This window comes from Phycodurus eques, chromosome 14, assembly GCF_024500275.1.
Source record: "Phycodurus eques isolate BA_2022a chromosome 14, UOR_Pequ_1.1, whole genome shotgun sequence".
Taxonomy (NCBI): Eukaryota; Metazoa; Chordata; class Actinopteri; order Syngnathiformes; family Syngnathidae; genus Phycodurus; species Phycodurus eques.
The window spans coordinates 11,799,051-11,812,744 of NC_084538.1; the positions used below are offsets into that span (position 1 = coordinate 11,799,051).

The 13,694-nt window shown below is 40.7% G+C and overlaps 2 protein-coding genes across 3 annotated transcripts; both read left to right on the top strand.

The window, feature by feature from the left end:
• The first annotated feature begins 2,428 nt into the window (after nt 1-2,428).
• LOC133412348 (actin, alpha cardiac muscle) lies at nt 2,429-6,183 on the top strand. 2 transcript variants are annotated; one of them, XM_061695425.1, is made up of 9 exons: nt 2,429-2,499; nt 3,714-3,874; nt 3,962-4,090; nt 4,248-4,358; nt 4,818-4,902; nt 5,185-5,346; nt 5,424-5,615; nt 5,694-5,875; nt 5,949-6,183. In XM_061695425.1, the coding sequence occupies exons 2-9, from the start codon at nt 3,746-3,748 to the stop codon at nt 6,090-6,092; spliced, it is 1,134 nt and encodes a 377-aa protein (XP_061551409.1). In that variant the 5' UTR covers nt 2,429-2,499; nt 3,714-3,745; the 3' UTR covers nt 6,093-6,183. The 2 variants fall into 2 exon arrangements, with proteins under 2 accessions (XP_061551409.1, XP_061551408.1); XM_061695424.1 differs by having other exon boundaries at nt 5,424-5,875.
• Nucleotides 6,184-9,176: 2,993 nt separating this feature from the next.
• olfm4.2 (olfactomedin 4, tandem duplicate 2) lies at nt 9,177-12,966 on the top strand. Its single transcript, XM_061697250.1, has 5 exons — nt 9,177-9,233; nt 9,298-9,465; nt 11,383-11,595; nt 11,955-12,096; nt 12,173-12,966. The coding sequence occupies exons 1-5, from the start codon at nt 9,177-9,179 to the stop codon at nt 12,964-12,966; spliced, it is 1,374 nt and encodes a 457-aa protein (XP_061553234.1).
• The last annotated feature ends 728 nt before the right edge of the window (nt 12,967-13,694 follow it).

The following is a 13,694-nucleotide window of genomic DNA, read 5'->3' on the forward strand; positions in this document are numbered from 1 at the left end:
AGAAGCTTGTGCTGCAATGACCTTGGAATGGTGCTGGTGTCACAACTGAACAATGCCACATACCTCCCACGGACCTCTGTCTATATCACTCAAATGACTAAAACATATACTGTATTGTTTGTCCACGTGTGCTGTAGTAGTACAGTGTTGGGAAAAAATATATATCGTTGATACTGTATTTCTGCCCTCGGGAGTGTTTGTGTCACTCCGTGAACAAGTTTACCTCATAAGGTTCACTATACATCAAAGAAAATAATCAGTTATGTGGGCTGCACAGATATGGAGCTCATCTTGGTAACTAGCGGCTCAGTAACATCAGTGGCCGCTCATTAATGACTCCGCTGCCGAGCATAACCCTAGAAGGAGACGGCTCGGCCAATCAGGGCGCAGCAATGAAGCTCTGACCGCCAAGCCACTCACAAGCAGTCTGAGCACACTCGGGCTTTACCATCAGCTGTTGCACACATGGCTGAGGCTCAGCGCACATACCAGCCACATGGTTCACAGTCACACATATGCAATGTTTTCATTTCCTTAACAAGTCACCAGCGGCGCTGCCTTGACTGGGTCATCAGAGTGAGCCTTGGCCTTGGCCATGAGTGGTGTAAAAAAAACTCTGTAGTGGTATGAGAGGTGTGTGCCATCGAAATCGAAATAACATGAAGCAGGGATGCCCTGTATTTATTTTTTTCACATGATGTCATTTTCATACATAAAAAATACATCAGAACTCATATAACGTTCCGAGTTCAGTCAAATATATCGTTTATATAGTATACCGGAAAAGCTTGTGGTCTGGATGAAATTTCTGTTGAAATGCTGAAAGCAGGAGGCAAGGAACTTAATAAGATCCTTGTAAAACTATTTCAACGCTGCTTGGACTTGCAAGAAGTACCGGCGACATGGAAAGACGCGGAAATCATTTTGCTACATAAATCAGGCGATAAAATGCAACTAAGAAATGATCGCCCAATAAGCCTGCTCTCAACGATTTATAAAGTCTTTGCAAAGATATTGGACAAACGAATTGGAATCAAACTCAGTGAAGCACAGCCGAAATGCCTCTGTGTGTAACCTTCATCGACTGTGAAAAAGCATTTGGCTCAGTCACCACCACTTCGATACTGCAGGCGCTCGTAAATCAAGGGATAGAGGCGACCTATATCAACATTCTACAATCAATATACAACGATTCTTCAGGTTCAATACGAATTGATGATGAAAGAGTGCGAATAAGTCGAGTAAAAGGGGTCAGGCAAGGCGACACACCGTCTCCGAAGCTATATACAGCTTGCCTTGAAGAAATATTTAAAAAGCTCAATTGGGAAAAAGAAGGACTAAAAATTAACGGCGCTTATTTGAGCTATCTTCGTTTTGCAGACAACATCATTTTATTCTCCTACGATGCTGAACAACTACAGCGTCGTATTCAGGGATTAGAATTAGAAAGCCGTCGCTCAGGTCTGAAAATGAACAAAAGCAAAACGAAGGTCATGTTCAATCGTTACTGTCCACAAAAAGATATCAAAATGGAGGACTATGTCCTAGACGCCGTCGACAACTACATCTATTTCGGCCAACTTGTAACAATGGATGGAAATACAAGCACTGAAGTTGAATGGCGCATAAAGCCTGTCTGGAAGGCTTATGGAATGCTTCGTGTTATATTCAAGAACAATCTTCCCATTTGCTTGAAAAGAAAGGTTTTCGATCAATGTATTTTACGAGTCCTCACTTACGTTCGGTAGTGAAACTACGGATGCCAAAGTTATACAAAGACTACGTGTAACCCAAAGGAACATGGAACGCCAAATGTTGAAAATAAGCATTGGCGACAAGAAAAGATGCAGTTGGATAAGACAGCAGGCGCGAGTTACCGACGTCATTCAAAAAATAAAAAGCCTTAAATAGAAATGGGCTGGCCACGTTGCCCGAAGAGCTGACAAAAGGTGGACCACAGAAACTATCAGTTGGATACAAAGCGACGACGGCGAAGACCTAAAAGTAGATGGATAGATGAAATCATTAAACACCAAAATACGCTGGCAACAAACTGCAAAATGTCATAGTACTGGTTGGAAACGTGAAGAAGAGCCCTTCACCCTGCAGTGGATAGATAATGGCTGATGATGATGATATAGTATGCATGTATAATAAACACCCAGCAATAATATTTCAGATGTACTCCATCAAATGAGTGAAATAGTTTTTGCCTCCTCACATTCCTTTCATTTTGACGTTCGGAGAGTGTCCTGTTTTGCACAAGGTCTATCTGTGATCATAACTAAAGATCCTTTTGCTGGGAAGCAGTCGTATCCCGATTTGCCAAACACTCTTCGGTCTGGCTTGTTGATTTCCTTTCTCGCGGCACTTATTTGGACTTGTGTGAACTTTCAGACACGCCCCCTGGCCCCAGACTGAGCCAGGGTCTTATTTAAGGGGCTCATCTCAGCCCCAGTCCTTGTCCCAGTGGAAGCATCCATCTACGAGTGCACCTTGGTGAGTATGCTTCAAGGAGCTTTATATTACACAAATCTACCTTCTAGTATATTCATTTAGTTCACTGAATTGAACAGTGTGCAATGGTGATTTTATCTGTTAAACATTTCTATCACTCAATAGAGTGCTTGACCAGTTATATGAGACAGTTAATTGCGGTGGTGAAATGAACTTTTTACAAATATCCTAAGACACAATGGAGTACAGAGAGTAGATGATATTGCATATGGAGCCCATTTTCACAGTGCACTGCTTAAGACTTTGCCAAATATGCTTGCTCTAGTACACCCATGAACGGGGTTAATTGTTGCTAGGGAATGGGGTGATGCAGTCAAACAAAAGTGTCAAAGTGTGGCAACAGCGGCATGCCGGCAGACTTGAAATAGAGGGAGATGCGCCAAGTGTGAGGAGGCCGGGCCTAAAATAGACCTCCCTCTCTCTCACTCTCTCTCTCTCTCTCTCTCTCTCTCTCTCTCTCTCGCTCTCTGTTATGACCCTTTTTGGTGCTACCTCAGCAGCTCCTAAGAACAATCATGGAGATATGATATCAGACATTCTACAACATGGGTGGGCAAATGTTTGGGCTCAAGGGCCACATTTGGTTTTCAAAACTGACAGATTGGTGTCCATATGGGCATGAGGTTTAAATAAATAAGGCTTAATATATATGTAATAGGTAAAATTCTTAAGTTGACTAATAACATTTTACTGTAATTTGTATTGTATTTACAGTATGTTAATACTTTAAGTAACCCTCCTGCTTCTTAATTTAGCCATGAGTCTACGTGGCCCGCTGTATATTTAATCATAAAAAAGTAGTTTTTGTTTTTTCTATTTATTATTTCAGTGAATATTAAAAAAATCACAGAACCATCAGAACAGGGGGGGGAAAAAGAGCTACAGTTATATGAATGTAAATGGAGTAAAAGATTATTACAGGACTCTTAATAATGTAACTGCTCGGCGACTGTATAGGCCGTATGTGGCTCACGGGCCATACTTTGCCGAACAATGTTCACCAACAAGGTCCACACGAAAATACTGGCGCCTACAAGGGCAAGTCTAATTATCACCCTAAATATAAACACCAGTGTCAGGTCTTTTAAAGTCACACTAAGTCAATAAATGTTTAGGATACTGCTGGCAGGCCATTGTAAAGTTCTTTCATGACATGCATCCAACGCGTGTCGGTTTCTTCTCTTTAAAAAAAAAAGACCAACTCAGACCACTCCAGTGAAGCCTAATCATGTGTGACGACGACGAGACTACCGCCCTTGTGTGCGACAACGGCTCAGGCTTGGTCAAGGCTGGATTTGCCGGAGATGACGCTCCCCGTGCTGTCTTCCCTTCCATCGTTGGAAGGCCCCGCCACCAGGTATGCTGGACTTTACCACGCACTCGTTCTTTTCTGTTGTGTGTCAAAAAGGACGGAAAGTTAAACACATATTGATTCCTTCCACAGGGTGTGATGGTGGGTATGGGTCAGAAGGACAGCTATGTAGGTGATGAGGCCCAGAGCAAGAGAGGTATCCTGACCCTCAAGTACCCCATCGAGCACGGCATCATCACCAACTGGGATGATATGGAAAAGGTCTGTATTAACATTGAAGCTGACCTTCCAGCTCCTCGACAATTCACAGGCTGACCACAACTGGCAGAGCTATTTTTAACACGGGCGCCTTACTTAGAGGACCAGGTCGCTGTTGTTGTTTCAGTCCTGAGAGCAGCTGCTCTCTTTTGTCAATCAGATCTGGCACCACACCTTCTACAATGAGCTGCGTGTGGCCCCCGAGGAGCACCCCACCCTGCTCACTGAAGCCCCTCTGAACCCCAAGGCCAACAGGGAAAAGATGACACAGGTGCTTCGTTGCCTCCTCCAGTTGTTTGATGCACTTTTATTTTTATATTTATTATCATTTATATGGTCTATATTAATAGTTTCAACCTCAAATACACTGTACCGCAAACTCATCTTACATCATTCGCCTGGCAAGAAATGGCTTACATATCATTTGATTTTGAAAAAAATGCAAAGACTGTGTAATTTCCACTAACAAGCCAGTCTAAAGCTCCTCCCCGATAGACAAAGATTTTAGTCTCTCAGTTTTGAACTATCACGTCAACATACGTCCTTTACACCAGTTTCCTATAAGCCAAGGCTTTGGCACCATCTTGTAGCATCTCACAGTGTTATAGAAAGACCAAAGATAGGTGCGTTTTCCAACGAATAGGGTCTGTATAATAATAAAAAAAAAAATTAAAAAAAACAGCGCAACTGTACTTCCTCACTTGAACAATCTGCTGGCCTTGTTTTGCAGATCATGTTTGAGACCTTCAACGTCCCCGCCATGTATGTGGCCATCCAAGCTGTTCTGTCCCTTTACGCCTCCGGCCGTACCACCGGTTCGTATACAAAGCTATATTCACAGTACGCGGCATTATCCTTTTATAAGTCCAGGACTTGGAATGGTTCCACAAGTGAGACATGTTCACACATAGGGTGTCAACCGTGTGTAGGGATTTCTCTCACTGTAAACAAGAAGTGTTAGTCCCACTTCAACAAGCTGTGTGCATCTTTGTGTCAGCAGTAGTAAATCATTTCGCTATAAGACATACTTCAAGTGAGCTGATTTTTGTTTTTTTTTCGCAGTCACTAAAATTGAGGGTCTTTTCTGCTCGCCAAAGGTATTGTGCTGGACTCTGGTGATGGTGTGACCCACAATGTCCCGATCTATGAAGGATATGCTCTGCCTCACGCTATCATGCGTCTGGATCTGGCTGGTCGTGACCTCACTGACTACCTGATGAAGATCCTGACTGAGCGCGGCTACTCCTTTGTCACGACTGGTCAGTCCACTTGTCATAGTTAATTGTTTTAATCAAGCATGAGTGTAGTTGTCTAACTTGAACACTGTGTGCCTTAGCTGAGCGTGAGATCGTGCGTGACATCAAGGAGAAGTTGTGCTACGTGGCTCTCGACTTTGAGAATGAGATGGCCACCGCTGCCTCCTCCTCCTCCCTGGAAAAGAGCTACGAGCTGCCTGACGGACAAGTCATCACCATTGGTAATGAGCGTTTCCGTTGCCCCGAGACCCTGTTCCAGCCCTCTTTCATTGGTGAGTCTCTATCCTTTGTTTCCATTCTCTTTTTTTCGTGTTTGCAGCAACTCATGCGTTGTGCTTGTCACCTATCAGGTATGGAGTCAGCTGGTATCCATGAGACGGCCTACAACAGCATCATGAAATGTGACATTGACATCCGTAAGGACCTTTATGCCAACAATGTGCTGTCTGGTGGTACCACCATGTATCCTGGTATTGCTGACCGTATGCAGAAGGAGATTACAGCTCTGGCCCCAAGCACCATGAAGATCAAGGTAAAAGGTTTTCTTTGTCACTTAACTCTGCAAAGTTACACAAGACTGCATTTCATGTTTTCCCCTATCATAGATCATCGCCCCACCTGAGAGGAAGTACTCCGTTTGGATCGGTGGCTCCATCCTGGCTTCCCTGTCCACCTTCCAGCAGATGTGGATCAGCAAGCAGGAATACGATGAGGCAGGCCCTTCCATTGTCCACAGGAAATGCTTCTAAACACACAACCAACCTCATTCTTCTTGGATTTGTCCATTGTTGTCTCCTGTATATACATGATCTGTTGTAATAAAACTAAGCCCTTGTGAGAGTAGCTTCCCTATTTGTCGTCGTTTCCACTACCTCGCGACGTGATCACAGACTGTACTGTGGCTGAAAAATAAATAAGCAATAAAAAGGTACTGCCAAGTCGATCAAAGATGTGAAATAGGTAAACAACGGTTGTCCTTTAAGCCATACCCCCACAGATGTAAATCTGTCATCACCAGTTAGTTCCTGGCATTATTAGCAATAACATTGAGACTAATCCTGACTCAGTATAAATGTTACGGGGTCAGGGTAAATAAATAATGATGCATGAAAATACTTTATCCTGAAAGTTTTTATAACATTTAAGAACTCATTCGCCATTTTATACAATTGACATCTTTAATGGCCTATGAGTAGTAAAATCAGAATCAAAATCATCTTATGTCAATTATGTCAAAAATACACAAGGAATTTGTCTCCGGTAGTTGGAGCCGCTCTAGTACGACAACAGACAGCTATTTGAGAGAAAATATGTTTGTGACATAAAAACATAAAAACACAGCACGGAGAGTCACTGAGGTTACTGTGACTCTCCGTAATGTGGTAATGCTGATACTTTTTTTTTTTTTTTTGGACACTTGTGCAAATGATGCAGAGTCCTCTAGCAATTTAGAGCAGTTTGAAATGACTAAAAGAGAGATAATCTAGTACAGTGACCATTGTGCAAATGGCGCAGAGACTTCAATAAATTTAAGCAGTTTAATGTGACAAGTAGTGTGATAATCTGGAACAGTGTCAATTGTGCAAATGGTGCAGATACTTCACAAGCACATGAGAAGTCAGTATGGGTCAACAACAGATATGCAAATAGTGCCAGCAGTCCAGTGCGTGGCGCATTATGAAGTTATGAAAATACGACAACGGAGACCCCAAAGTGTTAAGAAGCAACTAAAGTTGTACATCGAGCAAGAATGGGAAAGAATTCCACCTACAAACTTTCAAATTTGTGTCAAATTATCCATCTATCCATCCATTTTCTTTTGCGCTTATCCTCACTTGGGTTGCGGGCGTGCTGGAGCCTATCCCAGCTATCTTCGGGTGGGAAGCAGGGTACACCCTGAACTGGTCGCCAGCCAATCGCAGGGCACATCGAAGCAAACAACCATTCACACCTACGGGCCATTTAGTGTCTTCAATCAACCTACCGTGCATGTTTTTGGGATGTGGGAGGAAACCGGAGTGCCCTGAGAAAACACACCCCGGCACGGGGAGAACATGCAAACTCCACACAGGCGGGGTCGGGATTGAACCCCGCACCACGGAACTGTGACGCAGATGTGCTAACCAGCCGGCTCGTTAACTTATATTATACATAAATTAATTAATTAATATTATATCCTCAAATGTTTGCAGTTTTCTTGAAAGTGGGAGTAAAATGCTTGAGGAACAGCGGCAATTGTAACTGAGGTGTAAATGGGTGGCGTTTGTCGTGATGTGTACAACATAAGTGTCACCCATTGATGACAGTGTCACCTCAGGGGACCTGTTTGGAAGATTAATAGAGAAATGTAGTTGGTTAAAATTCCAAGTTATCCGGTTGAAAATGTAACAGTAGTGTAACTATTTCGATTACATTCTCATAGTTATATATATCAGAATCAGAATCAGAATCAGAATCATCTTTATTTGCCAAGTATGTCCAAAACACACAAGGAATTTGTCTCCGGTAGTTGGAGCCGCTCTAGTACAACAGACAGTCAATTTACAGAACACTTTGGAGACATAAAGACATTGACAAAAACAATTGTGCAAAAAATAATTATATATATATATATATATATATATATATATATATATATATAATATATATATATATATATAAATTAAAAAATTACATTTGATTACATTTTGAATGAATGCAACAAAAAGGCCCTTGGATGTTTGCTCTGAAAAAGAGGATTAACAAAAATGGCATCCATGGCAGACTTCCAAGGCGAAAACAACTGCTGACCAAAAATAACATAAAGGCCAGTTTTACTTTTGGAGGGGAAAAAAAAAAGCATCTGAAAGACTTTCGTGAGAATATTCTGTGGAATGACAGTTGAACGTTTTGGAAGATGTGTGACTCGTTCTATCTAGCTTAAGTATAACACAGCATTTCAGAACAAGCTCATCACACCAGTTGCCACTCATACAACAGAATAAGTCATGACTTCCTGAGAGTATTATCAGCTTTGTGTTCAATTAAACGCCTGGATTTCAAACTGAGTAAGAAAATTTTAGAGTAAATTGAGACCTGATCATCATTATGTCAGTATTCATACTTTTTGTGACACTTTTTTCATTGGTGTGCAGTAAGATTTTTCAAATGTAAAAGGGGTGTCTTGGCACAATAAAGGTTGGAAACACTGATCTAAACTAAAATGAATATTAGTAACAGTGCATTTTTCATACACATTTTTTAAATAGGGCCACAATGTGACAATAAACAACTCGAACTTTTAATACATAACATTCAAATAATTATAATTTCCTTGATCACTGTTAAAACTAACAGTCTCAAAACATTAAAAGGACTGTGACAATGTTAAATGAGGGTTTCGCATGTTTAAAATGCATATTGCATATATATATATTATACACATTACAATTTTGCATTCAAACGCAATTGTAATGGCAACATCTTTAGAAGAACACTCTAAGGAACTTACATCAGTGAATTTAATTATTAAAACTGTAAAGAGACTGTAATAAAATTGCTACTCCGGCTGTCACGTATGCACTAACGTAAGCAAACAAACCATAAACATACTTGGAGCTGTTTAGGCTTTTACATGTGCAGATTTTCTCATCCGCCCTATGGTAACATTAAAACTCCCGTGTCAAACTGTCATCAAACAATTCTGTGTGAACCAACATCTGCACTTGCGTTTCAGGGAGCTCAATAAATTTGGGAAAGGAAGAACATGTGTTTGATGATCTGATAAGACATTTTGTTTAAAAGGGCTTTAAGCAGGCTATCAATGAGACACTTGGAAGGTGAAGTGAGACGAGATGCTGTCCACTCTATTCCTGCTACTACCGGTCATCAGTCCCACTTTGGCCTGGATCGTAAGTATAACATGCAACTTGAGTGTCATCACTGCTAACAATGACCATTTGTTGCCTTTCTCAGCCAGTGCAGGACTGGGGGTCTGGCAATGTGACGTCGTCAGTGGGAAGTTTGGGTGAGTGTGTTTGTCACGTGTACCTGCCTGACACCACTTTCCCTGCTGATCGGGTGCAGCACATGCAACAAATTAGCAAGGATCTGATCCAGGAAGTGCAGATTCAAATGAACAAGGTATGGTACCAGATGTCAATGACGACATATTGGATGTACTCCACATACTGTACATTCAGATTTCAGCCATCATTAGAGTAAAAAAAAAAAGTCTGAATCTTGGGCATTTTTTTTGTCTTGGAACAATATATAAAATATCGATGTGAAATAATGAAACATATTTGACAAAATAGACTTAAGTGAGGTGTGGATGCAGACATAGTCAACCCTTTTTGTGTGAAAAACATCCATTCAGTTAGGTACTCATTATAATGTCCAAGTTCAACCTTGGTTTCAAAATTTTGCTGTAAACACACTTGGAATCTCCCAAATGTGGGAAAATGTGTTATGGTCAAATGAAACCAAGTTTGAACTTTTGGCGATCATTCCACAAGGTATAGCCATGCAAACACAACACTGCTCATCAGCAAAGGAACATCATGCCTACAATGAAGCATAGTGGTGGTAGAAGCATGCTCTGGGGCTGTTTTTCTTAAGATGGACCTGTGTCTTAGGCAAGGTGGAGGGAATTATGAACAGTTCCAAATACCAGTCAGTCTTAGAACAAAACCAAAAGCAAAGGTGGATATGCGTCCCACCTCCTACTCACAAACAATGGCTAAAGGATGTGCTCTATTTTTGAAGACTTGAAAAAATTACGCTGTCAATCTCTGGACAATCAGGAAAATTCAGTAGGATTTGGAACCAGTTGTTTTTATCCTAATTAATGACACTTTAGCATCAGATTGAGCTGCTGATTGGACAATTTTGCATGATATTATACAATGACGTCACATCTGAGGGTATTTTGTCTATTTCCTTTTATATATATATATATATATATATATATATATATATATATATATATATATTCGATGTATGCCTTGTCTGTCTCATTGTTATCTTCTTTCATTTGCCGGGGAAGTGTACCAGCAAGGGTTGGGTCGGTGGGGTTTATTTGTTTAATGTTTGTTATTTGTTCAACTGTCGCATTGTATGACATTATTTTGCATGCTGCATAAAATCCATAAAAGAAGATGGTATAAAAAAAAAATGTAAAAAAATATGTCAGGAAAAGCACACTAGAACAGCCGAACTTTATTTGGGGTTAATGAGAGGCTGTTTAAATTGTGACGTGTCTGTTGACTCCCATTTAACATGAGTTTAAATGTGATTGGTTTATTCTGAACAAAGCCACATCCCCAATTATGAGGGTGTGCACACTTGTGCAACCACATTGTTTAGTTGTAGTAGCTTTTACTTGAAAATATTTCTTTTTTAATCAATTGATTTGTACAGGTGACAATAAAGGTTTCAAAAGTTTTGAGACTTGGAAAATCTGTCACCATGATGCAAATTTAGAAAAGGCAAAATTGTGATTATTATTCAAATTAAGACAAAGCTTGTGAGAAAGCATGATTTTAAAGTGAAGAAACAAATTCAATATTATCTTCAATATTATATTCCACGTGATCTCAATCTCTCACATACATTTAATGGTTGACTGTTTTCACATTTTTTGACTTTGGAGTTGAAAGAGAAGTGCATCTTTCCAACAACTACTTGCACTTTGTTAATTATACGTCGATAGATTCGCTTTATTTTATGTAGCATTGTTGTTGAGTTTCTTCTGTTGCGTAGGCCCTTTCTTTCTTACAAAAAAAGTAACTCTTTTCAAGAATATATTGAAATATCACATTAAAATGATTTTTTTATTTTACTTATTTATTTATTTTTTTATTCAAACAAGGTACAGATCTAAAAAGTAATAATAACTATAAGGCCAACAAAGGAGAGGGCGCGCGCTGTGACAATGGTTTTACAGTGCATTGTGGGGCTTGTAGTTTCAGTACCTGGTCAATTTACAAGTAAACAGAAATAATCACATTGCATCACAGTTTGACTTCTGCGTCTTTCTTTTCCTTCCTGATCGTGTAGATAAAAACTTATGAAATAAAGCTGGAGATCTATTTGGGAGAACTGAAAAAGCTGCTGGATAGAGTCACCATCCTGGGCTCCAGTGCTGACGATTACATCAAACTGGACTTTGAGCTGCTCAGGATTGAGCTCAGAGAGTTCGAATCTCTGGTTTCTCAGCTCAAAGATGCCTTCAATTCCTCCTCACCCATGTTTGACTCTCTCTATACCGAGGTGAAACCTACATCTTTTATTGTACCCATTGGATATACAACCACTGCTAATACTTATTTTTTGATCAGATTATTATTATTCGTTAACAACATCTATGTTTATAGAAGTATGAGTAAAATATGAGTAATGAGTAAAATGTCAACATTGCTATCTAATTTATTTGAATTTTGAGCTTTATGACATAAGTGTCATTAAAAACTTCCCAATGCACAATGGGATGTGTGCACCTGTATTGCACAGCATTACACTTGCAGCACGGTACAATAATGGATTGTATTACTATTTTTTTTTTCAAGCTGCTGCAGATCCAGTTACGACCTGTTTCACAGCTTTCGCTTTCCACTAACCTTTCATCGTAGATCCGCAACATGACTCTCATTGTGAACACACTGGAGTCGTACGACAAGAGCAACCTGCAAGTGATCCGCATTGAGTTTGTCAAACTGCAGAAGAAGCTGGAGGAGTGCCAGAAGGAACAAGAGTTCTTGAAGCCAGATATCGGTCGGTCAGCTTGTCACCTTGTGTTAAAATAACTGATGAAAAAAGTCAGACGCTGTAACATTGTTTTCTTTTCCAGGAAACTGCAATCACACAGGAATCATGAGACTCAGCAAACCCATGGTTAGCCAACTGAACTCTCATTTGCAGACAAGTTATATTTATGGTGGATGGGGGAAGGACTCCAAACCCGCTAAAGGTTCTGAGTCCACGTACTTCTACAGTGGATCCAGCAGTACTTTAACAACCCAGTTCTATTTTTACCCAGACTATAAACACCTGCTTCTGATGTCAACATCAAGTTCCCTTGACATTCCACCTAGTTATAGAGGCTATGGTAACAACTACATCGTTCGTGGTAACAGTATTTATTATCAGAGATACTCGCCATTTAGTATGGGCAAGTACAATCTTACCAGTAAACTGTACGATTCAAGAGTGATCCCGACTGCCACTACGGCCTTCTCATACAGTTACTCGAACAACCAGAACATGGACTTTGCAGCGGATGAAAAAGGATTGTGGGTAATGTATGCCTCTGAGGAGAGCAAAGGTAAACTAGTCATTGCAAAGATAGACGAGAAAGGCTTCGGCATTGAGAACGTGTGGAACACGGCCGCGTACAAACAGATGACCGGCAACGCCTTCATGGCCTGTGGAGTCATGTACGCCACCAGGTCTGTGGACCTGAACACTGAGGAGATCTACTACTCCTTCGACACCAAGAGCGGCGAGGAAAAACACCTCAACATTCGCTTTCCGAAGTTCCAGGAGAATTATTCCAGCCTGGACTACAACCCCACCGATCAGCTCCTCTACATGTACAGCAATGGCTACTACGTGTCCTACCATGTGAGGTTTAACACGGCATGACTCCCCTCTTTGCGATCAGCTGCATTGTGATTGATACAGTTGACCTTTATTGACCCTTTTGCTCAGTGCACGCCAACACACGTTTATTGCCTTCTCCTCAATAAAAATCGAATTGAAGCATTCAAACGACTTGAGTCATGAATGAATGAATTAATGAAATTATGCCAGGATATTGTTGAAGCATTGCCCTTTTGTTCCCATTTCGTTTTGCACTAGTTTTTAGTTGTGCTGGCTGTTTTGCTCAATATTTCTCAACCTCTAGTGAATCAAGGCACAACTTTTACATTAAAGGAATCTCACAGCACGTGACGAAGAAAAACTGTCACGAAAATCTTAACTAATGAAAAAATTATGACCTCGTCTCAATTTACACACAAACTTACTTCCTTAGTGTAAATCTGGGCCTTTTTAGCAGTGAAAGTTCTGGTGGGTTTCACATTTACAATTGCATGTCACAGGGGGGGGGGACTCCACTCTTAACACCAGGAAGATCATTCAGGAAGACATGAAAAATCAAGCCTTTGCTGACTTTGATCACGCGTGAACGAAATGTTCAAATTTGGTCTTATTGCTTTTGAGGTACGAATCTGGGCTCTGGAGTAGAGTTTGCATGTACTCCTCATGCTTGCAGGGGTTTTCTCCAGGTACTCCGGCTTCCTCCGAAATTCCAAAAACATGACTTTGAGGCAGTGTTTGATGTCACATTCCCACCAATGGACCTATTTAGA